At 34.3% G+C, this 20,546-nt stretch overlaps 3 protein-coding genes across 6 annotated transcripts; 2 read left to right on the top strand and 1 right to left on the bottom strand.

The window, feature by feature from the left end:
• Positions 1-484: 484 nt before the first annotated feature.
• On the top strand, positions 485-7,747 carry LOC138334841 (exosome complex component CSL4-like). Of its 2 annotated transcripts, none has more exons than XM_069283608.1 (8): positions 485-593; positions 3,814-3,932; positions 4,251-4,322; positions 5,257-5,345; positions 6,321-6,354; positions 6,767-6,817; positions 7,110-7,191; positions 7,464-7,747. In XM_069283608.1, exons 1-8 carry the CDS (start codon positions 560-562, stop codon positions 7,577-7,579), a joined length of 597 nt encoding a protein of 198 aa, XP_069139709.1. In that variant the 5' UTR covers positions 485-559; the 3' UTR covers positions 7,580-7,747. The 2 variants fall into 2 exon arrangements, with proteins under 2 accessions (XP_069139709.1, XP_069139710.1); XM_069283609.1 differs by lacking the exon at positions 485-593 and adding an exon at positions 1,567-1,652.
• Positions 7,748-7,890: 143 nt separating this feature from the next.
• LOC138334840 (peroxisome proliferator-activated receptor gamma coactivator 1-alpha-like) lies at positions 7,891-12,784 on the top strand. 2 transcript variants are annotated; one of them, XR_011210193.1, is made up of 6 exons: positions 7,891-8,005; positions 8,467-8,588; positions 9,001-9,059; positions 9,485-9,571; positions 10,513-10,808; positions 10,871-12,784. XR_011210193.1 is itself a non-coding variant. In XM_069283607.1 (5 exons), the coding sequence occupies exons 1-5, from the start codon at positions 7,961-7,963 to the stop codon at positions 10,629-10,631; spliced, it is 432 nt and encodes a 143-aa protein (XP_069139708.1). In that variant the 5' UTR covers positions 7,891-7,960; the 3' UTR covers positions 10,632-12,784. The 2 variants fall into 2 exon arrangements, 1 of the variants encoding a protein (XP_069139708.1); XM_069283607.1 differs by having other exon boundaries at positions 10,513-12,784.
• A 461-nt stretch (positions 12,785-13,245) lies between these two features.
• Positions 13,246-18,296, bottom strand: LOC138334839 (uncharacterized). Of its 2 annotated transcripts, none has more exons than XM_069283606.1 (2): positions 18,236-18,296; positions 13,246-16,987 (listed from the first exon to the last, which is right to left on the bottom strand). In XM_069283606.1, exon 2 carries the CDS (start codon positions 16,970-16,972, stop codon positions 15,470-15,472), a length of 1,503 nt encoding a protein of 500 aa, XP_069139707.1. In that variant the 5' UTR covers positions 16,973-16,987; positions 18,236-18,296; the 3' UTR covers positions 13,246-15,469. The 2 variants fall into 2 exon arrangements, with proteins under 2 accessions (XP_069139707.1, XP_069139706.1); XM_069283605.1 differs by lacking the exon at positions 18,236-18,296 and adding an exon at positions 18,039-18,170.
• Positions 18,297-20,546: the final 2,250 nt, after the last annotated feature.

Below are 20,546 nucleotides of genomic sequence, written 5' to 3'. Positions count from 1 at the left end.
AGTAGGTAAAAATGGATCGCTGAAATGCAAGAGAAGGGGGCAACTCCCCACTTTATACTTGCGTGATGTACATATGTGGAATAAGTCAGGAACCCTTCGCGGTGCCCAGTCGAATGAAAAGTCTCGTTTGACTTTTGACTGATCATTCTTACGCTAAATACAAATTGTTTTATAACAAATATGGCTTAGACTTCATTTGTCAAACATCATAAATTAGAAAAATAATCTTAAAATGTGGAAAACTAATATTCCTTGTCATGTCAGCAAGTTTGTCGTTCCTCGCTCTCGGTTAGCTTTCGTTTTGTGTTCCAAAAATAGAATATGACGGTCTATTTTTATCATATTTGAGGTAGGTATTCCCCACGTTTTCCTGTCGTTTTAGATAACCAATCATTGTAATAAAATATTCAATAAACATCTGAAAACCATATCTAAGCATACATAACAAATTATTTAAGGTTTATGTCCCTTTAAATATTGCAAAACGAAACTACAAACGACCTTCATTCTGAATCCTTCGGCTTTGTTAACATCATCCGAGTAGTTCCGAATAAACAAGATGTCAGCCCCCATGGAAAAGGTGTGTGTTCCAGGTAAGCGAATGTTTTTGGTAGAATTTTAGCTTTCCGGTAAGGTTATTTGTAAGACAGCACTTATTTGTAATGAAAGTTCACTCATAGAAATAAATTTTAAATTCTATTGTTGCGCATCACATGCAGAAGATTTGCAGCAAAAAGACATTTAAATTGTTACCAGTTGGCATTCATTTTGACTTAAGTAAAACATTATAGGTACTTTCTTTTAATTTGGTGAGTGACATCATTTTTTGGTAAATTACTATTGGTAGCACATGTACAAATGATAAGATAGATAAGATGGGTCCTGGTTATTTATTGTACGGTAGATCCTATTTGTAACAGGAGGGGAGAATTAATTTTGAACCTTGGACATTATCACGGTGAACACTATAGCTCTACCAATTGAGCTACATTGTCACTGATGATTGCTAGATTAAGTCCAATACACCGATTCCAGGATACAGGGAACTCTTCTGGGAAAGAGATAAAAAAAACATTTATTTGGTTATGTGACAGCCAAAAATCAGAGCACATTTTTCCGTCATAGCAGTGACACTTATAGGCAGAGACTATGAATGTCCGAGTAAAAGTCATTGTTGATAATACTTGCCTGATAACAGAACCAAGATAAACTGTGATGTTTTTGTATTTCTCACTTGTTGTTGATTGTTGGAAAAAAGTACCAAGGTAAATTAAGAAATATTTGTAAGTGAGGTATCAGTTACGGGCGTAACGATTTACCCAAAACTACCCAAAACTAACCAAAACTTACTTTAAACGTACCCAAAACTACCCAAAACATCCCCAAAACTACCCAAAACTTACCCAAAAATTTGTATAACTTCTCATAAAGAACTTCTCGTAAAGTTAGTAACATTTGCTGAGTCTGGAATATTTAGATTTTATGACGTAGTTGATAATCAAAGAAACGACAAACCGGAACATACTAGTTTGTAATAGCGGTTACCTCCCTTTAACTGGAGATACCAATATGTGACCAGGATACAACTTGCCGTCGATCAGTAGCACCTTCTGTTAATTATGACGTTATGATATTCACATCAAATGATGAACGTAATAATCACCAGATGGTGGGACTTATCAACGTTAATGTACTTTACCCATGTTATATTCAAAGAGTAGTAACTACGCTACAAACGAAGGACTACCTCAAACAATAATATAACAGAACGTCAGAGAACAGCTGTTATGACATTTATTCAGTATAGATTTTAATATATCATTATCACAACATAACAAATTCGAAAATTAGATATTATTAAATGCTTAAGCTTAAATCAAAATTAATACATGTACATCGTCATAAAATGAGATATACGTCCTTGTATTATAAAGTAAATATTTTAAAACAGATATGGAATCCATCAAATATGAAACATGAAACATGAATTGATATCATTTTTGTAACAACATATAATGCATTTATTATTAAAAACGAAGTTACAACTAATAATATGGTTACCATATTATGTACACATCAGCATTTAAGAAATAAAGTTAAAACTACTAAATATAAAATGATTACTATATTATGTATATATCAGTCTAGATTACCATAAAATTTGGCTCCGACACGCGGAAATTGAGACTGAAAATATACACAACTAAATAAAAACAAAAAACACAAGACACATATATAATAAAGGAATTAAGTTAAAAACTAGTAATGAAAAATAAAATGATTACATCATTATGTATATATCAGTCTAGATTACCATAAAATATGGCTCCGGCATGCGGAAACTGAGACTGAAAATGTACACAGTTAAATAAAAAAACCACAAGACACGTATATAAAAAAGGAATTAAGTTAAAAACTAGTAATGAAAAATAAAATGATTACATCATTATGTATATATCAGTCTATATTACCATAAAATATGGCTCCGGCATGCGGAAACTGAGACCGAAAAATATACACAATATATAATAAAATATGTAATAAACACAAACTCAATAAATAATTTTAAAAAAAACTAAAAAATATTTCCATACGTTGTGTGTAATGTATACATACATTTGATCATATCGTTTAAAAAAGATGATTTACAAATAACTGTTTTGTCATATATCAGAAACATATGTATTACATTGTACTGATATATATTTCAGCAAATGCAAAGGGAGCCCTTATGGAGATGAACCAGTTATAGATTTAGTAATTATGAATAAAAATTAAGGTTCTACAGGTTCGCGAAAAAAATATGCATATTTATTAAAAGGACATTCATCAACAAATTGATCACTAGGCCTTGGGCCGGTTACGCAGTTTTGATAGTTTATGAATTAAAAATGGACCTAGTGATTGCATATTGTCTGTAACATAGGCCTTTAGGATTGAAAATAAAGAAACGACCGCAGTGGTTGTTCTGAATTACGAAAACCGCAAAGGTTTGCATTTCCTGCTTCAGGGAGGTAACCGCTATTACAAACTTAACGTTAGTATGTCATACTGTCAGCAAAGTTCCGTACACGTTTTGGTAGTTTTGGATAATATAGGGTAAGTTATGAATAGTTTTGGGTTAGTTTTGGTAAATTTTGGGTAGTTTTGGGTAAGCTGTGGGTAGTTTTGGGTGGTTTTGGGTAGTTTTGGGTAAATCGTCGTGCCGTCAGATACTGTTGATTTCGAACTGCTAGTTAATACTAAAGCTGCATTTGATGCTTTAATTTACATGCCAATTCCTTGTGTAGTGTCTAACTTAATTTTTCATGCATATTTGGATTACATTTAGTGCAGTATGTTTTGATAATTAATATTAAATTTTCTGTCAATGTAATATTCCTTCCATGTACATGCAGTCATTCATTATGGTGTCATTTTGTTCAAAATTTGCCCTCAATAAAGTCACATGATGAACAAAGTCACATGACTAAACTGACTGAAAGTTGTATTCAGGAAACAGCGTATTCTGCTACACTCCTTAATTAATTCCTTTCTCAAAGTCTTCACCTCCGCCCCCTTCCCATGACAAAACCACCATGAGTTCATAATTAAGCGTCAAATCAGGAGTAAGAATATAGCAACCAGACCAGTGTTTGAAATCAGGACATAATATGAAATAAAAATTACTTGAATTGCAAAGTCCCTTTGGTAGCCTGCACGAGTATGAGAGGCTCAAACAGCATATTACTACCATCAATCTAAAGTTCTAAAGGACTGTATCAAATATATTATTATCCATTGGTACAATATCTGTCCCATCTTACTTTGTAGGTCAAAGAATATGTCGACATGATGAAAATATTGTGTCGGGTAATGGCAGTTACATCAGATCGGGATTTCTACATGCTAGTTTAGCTGGATATTTAACTACAAGATCTGAAAACGACCAGGTATGTATAATATGATTTATAGCTGATCATTGGCAAATGTTTTCTTGTCTCTTCTATTTCAGCTGATTAAAATTAGAATTTGTTATTCATTTCTTTGTTAAGAAATTTTTGTTTAAGGAATTGAAAGTAAAGAATATATTTATAAATAAATGCTTGAAGTGATATGATGCAAACTGCTTTATCAATATATGTACCAAAACATCTCTTAAAGGTTGAAGGTAGAACAAGAGAGCTGATACCTGACTTCATACTACCAAGAAAGATTTTATCTTTGTTAAATAATGTTAGAGAAATACTTTTACCCTGTTAATATTTCAGGTAATTGTGGAAGTAAAGGCAGACACTGAACTCAATATTGTACCGACAGTTGATGCAGTTGTTACCACAAGAGTAAGTAAATCAACTGAAATCATTATAGAACCAGCTGATATATAAAAACTGTGTCAACTCTTGATACATCTACCTACAGTGGACACAATTGTATATTACTTGGTTCTGTATAAATGGTAAAAAACAGATTTCAATCACAACCAACTTGGCTTGTCAAGTGTATTCAGTGTGATGCTCTCACTGAAACATTTCAATATACCCTTGACTATAGCAAAGTTGAATCGCAACTTCATAGAGAAAGCCTCAATCAATGAACTGCTTTACTATTAATTGGCTTCGTAGCTTTACTTCTATAAGGTACATGTATATTCAATGTAACGTTTCTAGCCATCTCCTCACTCCAACAATTTTAGATGTTTTACACCGCAAGACACATTTGAAACATTTTGTTGTTTTATAACTGCCAGTTAAAGAGTATCTGATAAAAAATTGATCAGGTGTGGCCTATATTACCTTATAAGGTGTATTTTTGTGTTCTGCTTATTTTTTACTTATTTTAGGATTTTTTTCGGATCGTAAAAATTATCTCCTGAATTAGAAATATTGATGTCTGAAGTTGTCACTATGATTGTGCTGAACATATATTCAGTTCATGACACTTACATACATATATTTTAAGAAAACAAAACTTAAAATTAAAGTAATTTACCTGTCATAAACTAACAAGAAAGTAAATCTCATTGGAGTAAGATATACAACATATACATTAAATTATAACCAATAAATTATCTTAGTCAAATATAGAATAGTATTAACTAAATATTTTTCTAAGAGTAAACAAAAAGTTGATAAAAACATGGATTTATTTTCATATATTTTAGATATTCAATCTGACCATAATGAAATAACGATACATCAAAATCCCATGCGTCATATTGGCTTGAATGCTTATCAAATATGAACTCTTATTTAACATTTATTTCATGAATTTCAGGTGACAAATGTAAATCCACGATTTTGTAAATGTTCCATCTTAAGTGTTGGAGGTATTACTCTCAAGGAACCCTTCAGGGGCCTGATCAGGTAAGATTGCAAGGAACCTCCTAATGTCCTCAACATTAGGCAGGTTTTCTGTTTTTCAACCTGATAGCAGATTTTAAAGGTTTTTAGGTCATCTGACCCGAAGGGTCAGGATGACCTATAGTTGTCATGTTTCGTCCGTCGTCGTCCGACGTGCGCCGTCCGCCGTGCGTTAACTTTTCACATTTTGAACTTCTGCTCAAGTTCTACCAGTGCGATTTAGCTGAAACTTACATGAAATGATCCTGACATAGTCCCGACAAAGTGTTGTTATTTTTCGGGTCGATCCGAAATCCAAGATGGCCGCCATAGTCATATCTAATTAGTTTCCTAAATGTTAAGGCCCTTGGGCCTCTTGTTTGAAATAAAATTTGTTGAAAGAAATTGAAAATGATCCTGACATGGTCCTGACAAAGTGACACCATATATAATTAATTTTACTATTGCCATGTTAGTCAGATGACCGTTAAGGCCCTTTGGGCCTCTTGTTTCTGGAAGCCTTTAGGAATCACATAAGTCATTTCCAACAGAAGCCAAAAAAACAGACAACCAGACTGTGTTTAAGTAACTAGAACTTTCCATGATGAAAGTTTTACCAAATAAGTTCCCTGCTCGCTCTTGATCTATCCTGTCTTTTGTTGTCCTGCAGTAACTAACAGGCAAATAAGCTAGTTCCTTCTGTGTCCCCATTCGATATTAGAGAGTCAATTGGGAGAGAATTTCAGATTGATAGAAACCCAGGGGTATGATTCTAAAATGTCAAACACTTGGCAAAGCTCCATGTTTGACAGGTAAAGAACCTTATCTTGAGGTTGATAATGACATGTCCTATCTCACCCCGAATAGAAAATGATTCTTTTTTGATCTTATTTACTTTCATATTAAAAGTAATAATAAAATAAGTGATTTATTAAATAAAAAAAAAGTTGTCTTAGACACCATACCAATCAATTCATGATTGTGTGATTTCTGTTTCAGAAAAGAAGATGTGCGAGCTACAGAAAAAGACCGAGTAAGTTTTGTTATTACAGTGATTAAACAATCACTTCATGTATGTCTCTAAAGTTGGATGTCTGGTCCCATCAATCATCACACTATCAATTCATTTCACTCCAGTTGTTTCAAACATAATACAATACCTCACTTGTCATTTTGTATATTCACACATGTTTCGTATGTTCTCACATGTAGAATTCAATGAAACTGATCCCTAAAATTTGATGTAAATAATTTGATGTAAATAGTACTACTGCATTATCTCCCTTACTAAGAAAGGTTAATATAATTAAAGAATACCCCAAACTGTGACTCTGATAATAATTTATATTCTTGAATTGTAATTAATCCTAGGTATTTGTTGTTTGTGCTGATAAAAATGTGCATTTTTAATTTTGCACAAATGTTTCTGATATTTCCATTTACAGGTAGAAATGTACAAGTGTTTCCGACCAGGTGACATAGTGGTGGCAAGAGTGGTATCCTTTGGTTTAGTAGTCAAATATTTCACACATTCAATTTTCTATGTCATGTTCTATTATTTAACTCATTCCACCATAAAGACACTTAATTTAGACTCTGCTAACCTAACTGTTAAGACTGGAACAATTCATTACGAATTTTTAGGGATGAATGAGTCATCTTTTCAATATTGTATTTGTTGATTGAAGAAAACTTTGTATACATTTGTTTTATAAATACATGACATGATCGTAGATTTTGATAACAGTGATAATGGGGTCTTGTTATAAACCTTGACTACTGGAATAGATGTCGTTAGGAGATGCCCATTCTTATGTATTATCTACAGCAGAGAATGAACTAGGTGTTGTCATGGCAACCAGTGAGTCTGGTAAGTACATCTATATTGCATATTGTTGAATGTACATGTATACAATCATAAAATAATTATCTGTAGATATAAAATATAAACATTTTAGAAGAGGATGTTATGAGATTATTTAATATTGAGGAATATGAATATAAATTTCACTAAATAAAATCTACATTTATAATAACATCTTTTAATTACATAAATATATTTTAATAATATGTATCTATTATAGGTATTTAGCATTTTCATCCTGATAATGTTGATTATAAATTATCTCCCTTTATCCACAGGCGCCAACATGACCCCGGTGAGCTGGTGTAAGATGAAGTGTCCAAAGACATTAGCAGAGGAATATCGCAAAGTGGCAAAAGTGCAAGCAAATTATATAGACTACTCTGATACGTGATAATAAATTGTTTTTGCAATAAAAATATCTATGTATTTTATTACGGTACCTGGCTATTTTACTTCTACCCTGCTCATGACTATTGAGGGGTTATAAATGCAGTACCTAGGGCAAAAATTCAATAATTCATGCAGTTAAAATATGATTTATTTTGGAGTCCAATGTGATTCATCATCAATTTTTTCAATGCATAAAATTTTTAATGTTTTTACATATGTTTTAATCCTTGGACAAGAGAAATGAGTTTAACTGGGTATTTAGCTTTTCCTGGAATTTCATGTTGTGCTAAGATTTGCTAGTAAATATTTTTTATTTGATTAATACTAAACTTAATGTTTTCATATTTGTAGAGGTGTAAGTCCTTCTCAACTAAAACGAAGGATGGAGCAAAAGGAACTCCGAAACAAGGAGAAGAACAAACAGATGGTATGTTAATGTTTATCTTTGTTGACTCGTGTTGTAAATTAGCTTACTTTCATGGCAATTTATTTTAGGATTTATAGCTCAAATAAGGATTTAATTCTTTTGCAGTGCAATTGTCTTCACAGTGACTTATTTTTTCGGTTACTAATAACTCGCAAAACTTGATTGTATTTGAAAATATTTGGTTTGCATTAACTTGTGTTGATAACCATCACCACCAGTACTTGCACTTCTTGATCACTTATTTCCTCTTCAGAATATACCCCTCCTGATTTTTCATCAATCCAACTTCAAAAAATTAAATCTATTTGATGATAAGGATGCAAAGATAATAAAGAAGCTCTCAAATATACATTGCATTGAGTCTATTGACCTTATAAAAACATATTGCTGAGGTTGATGGTGTGTATTTAAAGTTGATATTTAATTGAATTCTAAACTGATGCCTTTTTCTCTGCCTACAGGAAGAGCGTCGGATTATCTATGTAGGTCGTATACCAAAGGATTATACACGAATGGACATGAGGAGAAGGTTCCAGAGATTTGGAGAGATAGAACATGTACAACTTCACTTTAGGGAGCATGGGTAGGTTCTTCAAGATAATACCAGAATGATTGCAGGTCTAACTGCACACATGTACAAGGCATTACTTATAAAGAAGTTGTATGATATAATAGTGCAACACACATTGCCATGATCAAATGATGATTATACCAACTGTGCATTTCACTTCTAGAAATTACAGTGGAAGTTAAAGAATTCTATATTACTGCACACAAGAAGTTTTGAAAATTATGTTAAAAAGGTGCATGACTGTTACCTATCATGCTAATCCCAGGATTGTTACCTATTGAGTTTATCCTATAGTCACATGTCACAGATGATCTTTCTTTCTTTACATATTACATCGTTATATCCCTTAGGTATGGATTGTGACATTGTCACTTAGTGAAAAAAACAATACTTAACTAAGTATACTATGTTTTCTCCCTTGCAGTGATAACTATGGATTTGTAACATTTTCCTACACCTGTGATGCCTACGCTGCCATTGAAAGTAAGTTGCTGACACACACTTTGAGTTAACTCCTTCCAATTGTTTTGTAAAAAAGGAAGAAAATGATTAAAACCATAACATTGACAATTGACCTTTAGGCTATTAGTGCGATATGAATTAAAGATGTCCTAGCTCACCGTCAGGACTATGTTGATTTTGTAGAAGAAAAGCTCCAATCAGTATTAAATGAAGTTGTATTCAGGGGTTTCATTATCTTTCAGGAGAGGCGGTACAATGGCAATATCAGGGGGGACTTTTCTATACCATCTGTATGCTATCTAATGTAATTTAGCCCAAATCAAGTGATACCACAGCCAGGTTCATTTGGCAAAAAGTACCGAGTACCGCCTGATATTGAAACCCCTTTGGATTGTACTGAGTGTTCATGTTTGTCTATTTTCTTCATGGGTCTGTTTCCATTTCAGAGGGAAATGACATTCCGGACTGTCAGCCGTTTGAGTTGTGCTTTGGAGGTCGAAGGAAATTCTGTGAAACAGAATATGAGGATTTAGGTTGGTAGAATTTTTAGAAATAATTATTTTGAATGATAATTCATATCTTGAACTACTCCTACACTTGTATGAGGTCTTATTCCACCTGATTACATTGGGTGGATATGCGACCTCATACGAGTTCCGTATGTTCGCCATATTGCTGGCAGCGCCCATTTATTTGTCGCTGGCTTTAAACGTATCTAAGACAATTTAAATGACAAGATATATCAACGATTACTGATTGACTTACTTGTTGATTATATATTAATCAATTCCTGCAAATAATTTTGTATGACACCACCCATATATTTTTAAATCCATCTTAAAACGTATGCAAGTCGATGTGCTGAATTTTACTGTCACTAAAACATTATGGCGGCTATGGTTAATACAAAACACAAAATTTAAATTTAGCGAAACATATAATGGAAATGAGGCTTACTTCGTTCCGCTTGTTTCGCATACACATTTAGATAAATCCTAAATTTCATAAAACCTCAATATTCCTATTCGAATTAAAAATAGCAGTCAATACAAGTGAAAATATGGTGAATGTTATAAGAAATGCATTTATCATAGCTTCTTGGATTAATATGTTGGAAATGTCTCGCAAATATGTGTATTTATGATATATAAATCTAAAAAGGTAGGTGACAACATATAAAATGACACTTTTGATACATTTTACATCATTGTGATCAGCTGTGGTCCAGCAACATGAATCACTGGCCGTGTTCGTTAGAGGTCACACGACGCTATGTTAATAAGTATCTCGTCGTGTTAACCTCAAACATTGTTGGAGTAATCTTGAACATGATCCAATCTAAGTAATTAACCAAATTAATTCCATGAAAACGTGACATGTTAAAACATTTAATACCATGTTAGTTTTATATCTTATAAAATTAAAATAAATCTATGTAAGAAAAATGAAAGTAAATTATTTCTTATTCTTTCAGATGGTGATATTGAATTGATGGAGGAATTAAACCCACTTCAGAGTTTAAACTCTAAGAAAACCTTAGACTTTGATGAACTTCTTCAACAGGCAAAAAAGAAAATTGGAAAGCCATCTTGATGTTGGATATTTTAAAACCAAAAGTGTTGTTGAATGAGAAAATGAGAAAAGTATTAAAACGTTTTCTGAAAGTTTGAATATTTCATGTGTATTGTGAAATAGCATACCCGGTAAATTCCTTCTTCTGAGATTTGAAGATGATTGAGAGATTGAACATTTTGTGTGTTCCGCGAAAAAGTGTATATTTGTATTTTCCGAGATTTCAAGATGATTGAACATTTTGTGTGTTCCGCGAAAAGGTGTATATTTGTACTTGCCGAGATTTCAAGATGATTGAACATTTTGTGTGTTCTATGAAATGGTGTGATTTCATTCTTTTTGTGATTTCAAAATGGTTGGAATATTGAACATTTTGTGTGTTCCGCAAAATAGTGTAAGGTTTTCTTTGAAAGGTTTCCTTTCTCTGAGGTATTTCTGTGATTTATCGACCATTCATTGACCAGGAGTGAAGATGTTAAATAGTGTGTACAGTTTACAATTCTTTGAGTAGATTCTGTACAGTGTAAAAGTGTTATATAATTGTTAAAACACCGGTTGTATGTGGTTGTTGATCCTTGCAATACAATGTATAGTAATGCAAGTGAAGTCAGAAAACCGGTCATTGTCACCGTGTTGTTTATGACCGTAGTAGGCTGTTATACATTCAATATGCCATTTCTGTATTGTCCTTGTGATGTAGATAGTTGTAGCCAGATTGTAGTCATCACTCTTTTTTTCTGGTATTCGACTTTTCAAATTTTCTCAACATTTTTTTAGCAAAATTTGCTTATACACACTTACATATTAGGTATATGACCAAAGATAAGAAAATGTTGGCTGAAGCTTTGCAGGTGCTCATCTTTACATTTTCCCCAAAGGCAGAATCTGACTAGAATGTCAACTGTAGTGTAAAGCCTTTGGATTCTAAAGTAATTCTAACTAGTTACTACAATATTTTCCCCATTTAGTCTGAACAGTCACTAGGCAGAAGTTACCTCCCCTGGGCTGTAATCGGTGCTGGTGTTGGGAGAATTGGTGTTATATTTTGTAATATATATATCAGTATGACCTAGTTATTTTCTATATATATCTTACGTTTTTCTTTTGTTTTGTTTCCTGTTAATAAAATAAGCATATTGATATTTCATGATATAATAACCAAATATCATATTCATATGCACTCTTAATTAACACTTAATATACTGGACACAAGTAACCAACACGGTAGTATTAACCTACATCTAGTGCTTCAGCATATTTTGATACAAGTTTTACAAAGTTTTTTTTCTCATTGATAAAGATTTGTTATAATGCAGTATATATATCTATAATCATATATAAAGCAAGAATTCAAGTTTGGTTTTGTTTTTATGCCCACTTCTGTGCCAATTAAACATTTAATTTTAGCAGAAGATTAATCTTCTTGATGGTGTTGCAAATTGAATTTCTTCTTGCTGTTTTTACAATGTAATTTTTCTTATTGTCTTTTGCAAGTAAACACGAAACAGGTGCTCTCTAATTCTATGTACTATCATGGGATTGGATGTTTTTTTCTTTACAATAATTACTCCATTTTATAGTGGATCACAGATTTTGTTTTCTATTATCATGATGAATATATCATGTACAAGACTTCTATGTAAATGGAAGAAAAGCTATCTTGCACAGCATTAGTTAATGATTAGATTCTTTAATCATTATTCCAGATATATTTTACAGACACTGCCGCTAGTGTGATTTTGTTTTGACAACAGATTATTGTTATTAAGATTTGTACTTTTTGACAATTTTTTTCACCAATTTGTGTGCTACAGGTTTATCCTTACATACATTTTTTTTTCAATTTCAAAAGAAAAGATAAAAAGATTGTAGTAAAGATGTTAAGTTTCGCCCAACAACATCTTTGTGTGAATGTCTTGTGAGAGAGAGATGTGGTTATACATGTATGCACTGTATAGTTGGCCAACGCTTGTTATTATACATTAACTTGTTTTTCCTATCTTAGAGACGAAACGCTGCATTTTAGATCGACATTTTGGTACTACTATCTTTCCTTCATTCACTTTTCAATCTTTATCATTATACAGTTTCTATTTGACTTTAGTATGAATTATTCGCAAAGGTACTATAAAATGTATTCTTTGAATAAAATAAAAAATAGTTTTGGAAATATTCATTACTTTTCTGTTCTCATTTGCATATTTATATAGTATTAACTCACTTGTTTGAAAGGACAATGTATGGTTTGGGCCCTTTTTGGCTTCAAATCCATTAATTTTTCTAAAATTGTTGAAAAGATACATTTTTCTACAGTGTTTGAAATTCATAAATTTAATCACTGAATACTTTGCTGGTGTAGTGAAGCGTTCGTATAATTAATGCGACATGACATTTTCATGTCATCACATATACAATGTATATTCGGCTACTGTAAACCAACTTTCGCGGCTACGTAATAAATTTCGGGATTTCTGTTTCAAAATATGTTCGCTGATTTAAAATTATATGAAAATACATTTGAATTAGTGAATTAGATTATGCAAGAATTGTGTAAGACATCAATTCGTGGAAATAAATTTTTATGATATTATCTTGATCACAAAAATAAATCGCACGCCAAGGAAAAGTTCTACAGTATTCAAATTGCTTTTTGTCCATTCAGTGGTACCTGCCAATCAACAATTCTTGTCATATTTCTCACAATTTTTAGAAGAGGTTCCTTGCTAGTTGTGACTAGTCCTCTAAAACTTCTTTTTAGGTCATCTGACCCGAAGGATACGGATGACCTATTGTCTGTCGTCGGGTGGCGTGCGCCGTCCGTAAACTTTTCATTTAAACAACTTCGTCTCACTAACCAAAAGGCCCAGGGTACTCATAGTTGGCCTGCAGCATGCTGGGGTGAAGGGCTACCAAGTTTGTGCAAATGAATGACCTTGACCTTTGTTCAAGGTCTCTGGGGTCAAAAAGATTAAAGAAAATTATACAACTTCTTCCAAACCAAAAGATCTAGGGTACTCATACTGGGTCTGTAGCACGCTGGGATGAAGGGCTACCAAGTTTGTTGAAATGAATGATCTTGGCCTTCATTCAAGGTCATGGGGTCAAAAAGGCTAAAATCTTTAAACGACTTCTCAATAGACAAAAGGCCCAGGGTACTCATATTGGGCCTGTAGCATGCTGGGATGAAGGGCTACAAATGAATGACCTTGACCTTCATTCAATGTCGCAGGGGTAAAAAGCTACGATCTCCAAAAAAATTACAGTGTATTTCAGTTCTATATATTGTATTAACGGACAAATGACCGTTAAGGCTCATGTTGAAAATGAGATAATCTTACAGTCATATTTGGTTTTGACAATTGGTAAGTTTGTTCTTCCTATTTCACAGAAAGTATTTGATGGGTATTTCTGAAATTCATCTTAGGTCCATATTGTAAGAAGTAAATTTTGTACTAATCAGAAACAGGCAGCCATCTTTGATTTTGACAATTTAAGTTTAAAGTATATTTGTAGGTTCAACTAGTTGTGCTAATCACATTTTTGGACTAAACTGAAAACTTTTGATTTTCACCACTGAAAGCTGTTTCCACTATTTCTAAGTAGTCTTTCTCAAACTGAATTGATGTGTCTGCTTGGTCCACAATTTAACATTCCACTAATTCACAACTTATGTGGCTATATCAAATTTCACAATGGAAGTGTTTTGCAGCAATGCAGACTATATGTATGATACATGTATATCCTTTGCATATTTAAAAAGGGAGGGGATTAATGAGAAAAACAGATATTTCCTTTTTCTGACATAGCTGCAGTGGCGTAGGAAGATGTTGACCTGATTAACAATCTTAAGCAAGAGATTTAGCATTTATCGTGTAGAAAAGTGTACCATCAAGTTTGAGTATGATAGCCTCATATTTTGTTTAGAAACAATGACCTTATCACATAATAAACATTGATATTCCAGAGGTTATTTTATTAACACTGTCGTTATATCCCCGTCCTGAACTACTGTATATCATAGCAGAACTGAAGGCATTTCAGGAGAAATAAACTGACCTATCACAGACCTATCGAGGCTTCCTATGAATATTTACAAAGAGCGACACCCAACTTCAGTCACACACCGTTATTCGATCATCAGATGATTAACTCACCGCCCTATACATGTACATACCCTATAAGTTTGTTATGACAGTGTAGGGGAGAGTGACAATAACCCCTTGAACATCAGGATACCTTGATCGATCATCGTCCTATTATGGACTTGCGAGTTCGGAGACCCAAAGAGAACTTAAATTGTTGCACAAATATTTCGGACATTGGAAATAATACAACGAAAGGATGTTCCATAAGGAAGATGCCCATTAAGTTGGTCACCCAATAGAATTTGAAGTCATTGCAGAAAACGTATTTCCAGACGACACAAATGCTGTCATTAGCAGTGGCGCCGTATATCACACATACGTGTAATTACTCACTTATGTTCCAGAACAGACGGATTGGTCACAATGTAGGGTTATTGGTAACGAAATCGCGGTGATCTTTTACCAACTTAAATGCATGTGACGAAAAACGGCTGATTGCCGTTTTATTTCATTGAAAAAATATACAAATGTCATTTCAAAAATCATATATCGAATGGCTGATGATCGAAGAATGATTCCACAAGTACTCCAAATGCTTGAACATCATTTTTCTATCTACCATAACTTAATAAGGTGAAATGTAAGTTCTACACACTAAGGAATCCTAGCCATATTACACGAACTAGAGCTTTGTTTAATCCTATATAATCAATTGACACTGATCATTCTCCGTATGGCAGGTTGGCGATGCACCTGGCATGTTTTGTGGCAGCACTACCCGACCTGACCCTGTACAAAGCTAACCGCCAGATAGACGACAGTGCCGAGCAGTGTGGTGCCCAACACAAATCCAATGAAATACAACACCGTAGCTATTCGTCCGAACTTCCTCGCGTGTTCCTCGTGACCAGTCTTATACTCCAGATCGCCCTTTGTCATCAGGTGCACACCAGGAAGGCAGCAGAGGAGGTAGAAGAAGAAGAAACACGGACAATGGAGGGCACTGTGAATCATGTGGTTTATTTTGTTGTGTGGATTAGGTTTAACCATGTAGTCTTTCTGCAGGACTGGTTCCTCGTGCGACATGTTGTAAAAGAAATACCGTAGTGGATCATGTGATAGTTGTTGTCGTCTGCTCTGTAGGTACTCCAGACGCTGGCGGTTACTCTGTTCGTGTTTGAAAACCATTCGCTGAGGATGAGCTGGGTCGTGAGGTATCCTCAAGCTACCCGGGCAGCTGAGAGCCTTCCGTTCGATCGCCGGCCATCTTGGCTGGACGTCTTCCCACTCCTCCCCTATAAACATGTTAAGTTGTCTTGTGAAGACTCCTGGAGAAGAAACTTTCGCAGACGCTGCAGATTGGGGATGTGTGGTGATGGATGTTGCTCCCGGCGATACTGGCGCTTCGCTTCCTTGAGCAGAAGCCTCCTCTTCAACCTTACTTACAGCATAAGCGTGCGCGTAAGGGTTATGATATGCTGAATCGATTGCAGACTGACTAATATCGACAGTCAAACCAAGGGTATTGGATACAGCGTATGGTTGGACAGTTTCAATGGAACTCTTAGTGTCAGTGCTGGATATACCAACGCTGGAGGCTGTGTCATCATTGGAACCAGTTCCTGAAGTGGTGTCCGATATGACGCTTGGTGGAACATACCGGAAGTAGGTCTTCATAGTGACCTCTGATGACCCTGCCAGACTGCTTTCAACGTCTGTGTCGGAGAAGGCTGCGTTGTCGATCCCTGTCCTTCCTGTACCTAAACTAGAGGATACATCCTCATTTGATGCATGCGAGTCTGCTGAATCTTCTGATGGCACGCCCGAAGGCAGATGTCGAAGTGACGTCTTTAATGTTATCTCGGAGGAAGCAGCATTCTGTTCTGTTACTGCAGCGACATTCTTCCCTGGACCTGAAGCGACATTCTTCCCTGTACCTGGAGCGACATTCTTTCCTGCACCTTGAGCGACTTTCCTCCCTGGACCTGTAGGGACATTCTTTCCTGGACCTGGAGCGATATTCTTCCCTGGACCTCGAGCGACATTCTTTCCTGGACCTGGAGGGACATTCTTCCCTGAACCTGGAACGACATTCTTCCCTGGACCTGGAGCAACATTCTGTCCTGTGCCAGGAGAGACATCCGTCTCTGTAACTTTAGTGACATCCTTCTGTGTGATTGCAGTTGCATTCATCACAGCCGTGGTAGCTGTACTCTGGTTTGAAGATAATGTGGCATTCTGTTCCATTTCTTCTTCTTTGGTGCCGGCGTTTTCCATTGTATCCCGTTGTTTCTAAAACATGAAATAAACGTTTTCTGCATTAAGATATTTCTTATCCTTTTTATAAAAAAGAATCTGCTTTGTTTGTCATGGTGACGATAGAATTAAAGTTGGGATTTGCCCTTCATGAGGAGATTGCTAGTAGCTGCATCTACAATTGCAATAAATGTGGACAGATAGAAAGAATTTTTGTTTTGTTTTGTTATATTTAGTCATATCTTTGAATGACGAGAATTACATTTGCATGTCCATAGCAATAAATTTGGATTTTAGAGTACTGTAAGAAAATTATACTGCTTTATTTTTCGATTTTGGAAAGCGATCAAATTGTAGGCCTTCGAACATTAGGAATGTCATAAAACTTCGTTCTACCGATCACATGTTCACGTGACATTTGAAACGACTGTAGAATGTTAAAGAAGCTACAAAATTTTTTTTTTTTTTTCTCGAAAAGATAAAAGAAAGTTTTTAGATAGATTAAAAATTAACACACTTGTTAACCAAAAAGTCTCAGGAAACCCAAAGTATCGCTTGATATTATGTTTAAAAAGGGAAAAGGAAAAATAATTTAAGAAACAAAGAAACGTATCTACATCCACTATATCCTAGCTCGCCAGCTTATGAAATTAAAGCTGATGGACATGGTTTTACTATAATAAATGTTGCAATATTCAATTTATATTACTCATCATTCGCCTTACTTTAGATCTATTCATGTCGATTCAGTGGGTGGTGTGCTGTACCACCGTATAGAATGCTCTCTCTTTCTTAGAAATAGTTCACGTTTACCTTCATATACATGAATGAAGATCACTTTTCGTCATACGTATGTGTACTGAGTAGAAGAATATGAACTTATTATATACATTTTAAAAAAATCAACAAGACCTAATATACGGTTCGCTAGGAAAAAGCTTCAGAGTGTCTCAACAGTTTAGATATTATCCTTATATCATTTAGTTAAAAGCAATGTTAATTACAAACATGGCGGCGTTACACAAACACATTGGAGTTGTACTCTCATCTGAATTCTCTATAAACTATAAATGTAATCAACCTGTACCTTGTTATGAACGACAGTCTATGATGTTTAAAAGACGATGTCAGCATTAACTCCAATGTAGTGTCTGAATAGAGAGACCCATTGTAGAAAATGGCGGAAAGCTTTGTTTTTCATAAGATAGTGTATTTCCTAAAACAAAGGACACATAATCAACGAGGCATGTCTAGTAATTACACACCTGAGCACACCTAACATACCTGTGTCTACGTAACGCCCATCTCTCACCTGTGTGTATTTGTCATCCGCACAGACCTATAATAAACAATACACTAAAGTTAGAGTGGGAAATCGAATGTGTCACTATCGATATATTATCTTGTTTACTTCTTTACAAAGGGTACTGATGACACTATATATATATATATTTTTTTTTATGAAAATAAATCATTTGTTTCTGATTTATTCACGGATGCTGTGCACTTTCACTTTAATCTAGAATTAGCCGATATCTAATTTCTGTGTTGTAACTATAACGTTTATAAGGCATCTGAAGCCATTTAAATGATTTTCACGGCTTTATTTATCAAACCTTATAGTTTTCAATAGATTAATGAAGAAAAAATAACATCCCAAAATTTTCGCCCAGTTACGGCACATATATTTTTTCCGTTTGAAATTTCATAATTTCGAATGATGTAGCAGACCTATATGTATGTAAATTATATGTAACATCGTTTCTCGTACTAATATGATAGAATTATTATCACATCACTTCCATTAAAAACTTTGTTTTGATATGTGGAACGGTCCAAAACTTTACTGCATGCTCTCCTCAAACTCCGACGCTTAATAAGGGTTTTCTCCCCTACAACCGTAATGAACCGAGAAGGCGCATTAGGCAATGCAATAATAACGTGCGCTATATATGCATTTATATCTCCAATAAATTGCGATCTAAGAATCCTTGAAAAGGTTAAAAAATAACAGAAACAAAAACAATAGCTTATTCATATTTTAATTACCATATTTAGCTAAAACATGTCACATGAAGATTTGGTTCCCTTTTTATATATATACTAAATTTTATTGTCAAAGTAAATTACAATACTTTTCAAGTCCTGGAAAGAATCTCATGAACTATGGAAATAATAAAACTTTAAAGATGCTCCATCGCCGACAGAGCATAAACGAAGCTCACAAATGGAACAATAATTGGTGTTAAATCATGTAATATGTCTAATTAACACGAAAAATAATATGAAATAATTTCTTTTGTTTTTTTGCTTTTTGTGTATGTGCAATCTGTACTTCATTCCATAGTGCTACGGATTTTTTCCGGGGATGCATTTCATCATTTTTAAGTAAAATTAGAAGCTCAAACCTTTCAATGGTGGTTATGGTGTAAATTAAGTAACTTTTGTATTTGAAAAAAATAATTTGTCTGCTCCTGTTTTTTCACATTTGTCAGCGATGGAGCATCTTTAAGCATATTTAAACTAAAATCTGAAATAGATCACAATTATATAAATATTTGTTTGCGTGGGATGTTTTTTGTATGGAATTCTCTATAAAAAATAGATTAAATTCATCACTAGGAAGCTTTCTTGAATTCGCACAGTCGGGAGTTAGTTTCGTATTTCGTTTTTTATTTGTATTCATTGCCGACGTTAATTCAAGTTGAACTATTTTTTTTGTAATACTAAAAAGAAATCTGAAATTTGAGACTGTTGTTTATTGGGCCTCCGCCGAACTGAGCAAATGCAATTTGGGAGAAAAGCAAATGATGGATGCAAAGAATATGAAAAACAAGTAATAGGATATTTTTCGATTTTATAATACTTGTCGTTGATCGATTAGCATCGGAAGCTCTCTTTAAGGCGTGGAAACTATACACGAATGGTGGAAACCCTCGACAGAGGAGGTAGCTTCTGTAGCTGTACCGACCGGAACCCGTTTACAGGTAGAATTATGATATCAGCCCCAAAGTTATGTCACGGAACTGTTCCATTAAACACTTCTTATCGGAGATAACAATAGCGTGCAGCACGTGACCTGTGCACGAACAATGCTTGTTCTCAGATATTGTAATCGGGGTGACGTAACTCACGTACGTTTGCACGTACATGCGCGTGTGTGGGATAAAGGTTATCGACATCAGATAACGGTGGCGTCACAGGTGTTTGTGCACAGTCTGACTGGTCTAGGCTGGGGTTTGTTTACGATCCATTCTGTTTAACACGTTAACATAAGCACCATCACAGAAACCCGTGACGTACAATGGGTTTGTAACCAAAACACGATTCTCTGGTACATATAATTTTGTTTGAGAAGCAAGTCAACATCGTGATAGAAAGAAAATCAAATATATCATCTTATTCCAAAATTAATGGTTTTAAATTGCACAAAAAATTAAGAATTTAGGCGGAGCTTTTAAATGTTAAGATATTTGGAAAATGTCGTCAAACAGACACTTACTACCGGGGAGCAAATCTCATATTTCGTACCGATACATCTCTCCATAAAATGTTAGTTTAGACGAGGGGAACTAGGTTCTGGTGACCTTTCGAA

Source organism: Argopecten irradians, chromosome 11 (assembly GCF_041381155.1).
Source record: "Argopecten irradians isolate NY chromosome 11, Ai_NY, whole genome shotgun sequence".
Lineage (NCBI taxonomy): Eukaryota > Metazoa > Mollusca > Bivalvia > Pectinida > Pectinidae > Argopecten > Argopecten irradians.
The sequence above is the reverse complement of the archived record's forward strand: the minus strand, read 5'-3'. Positions and strand labels throughout refer to the sequence as shown.

Excerpts from the sequence above, each read along its gene's own strand:
- LOC138334839 (XM_069283606.1), bottom strand. The coding sequence starts at position 16,972 with ATGGAAAACGCCGGCACCAAAGAAGAAGAAATGGAACAGAATGCCACA.
- LOC138334841 (XM_069283608.1), top strand. The coding sequence starts at position 560 with ATGTCAGCCCCCATGGAAAAGGTGTGTGTTCCAG. Across the intron at positions 3,933-4,250 it reads CAAGATCTGAAAACGACCAG|GTAATTGTGGAAGTAAAGGC; the intron begins GTATGTATAATA and ends TTAATATTTCAG. Across the intron at positions 7,192-7,463 it reads CATGGCAACCAGTGAGTCTG|GCGCCAACATGACCCCGGTG; the intron begins GTAAGTACATCT and ends CTTTATCCACAG.
- LOC138334840 (XM_069283607.1), top strand. The coding sequence starts at position 7,961 with ATGGAGCAAAAGGAACTCCGAAACAAGGAGAAGAACAAACAGATG. Across the intron at positions 9,060-9,484 it reads TGCCTACGCTGCCATTGAAA|AGGGAAATGACATTCCGGAC; the intron begins GTAAGTTGCTGA and ends TTTCCATTTCAG. Across the intron at positions 9,572-10,512 it reads AACAGAATATGAGGATTTAG|ATGGTGATATTGAATTGATG; the intron begins GTTGGTAGAATT and ends TTATTCTTTCAG.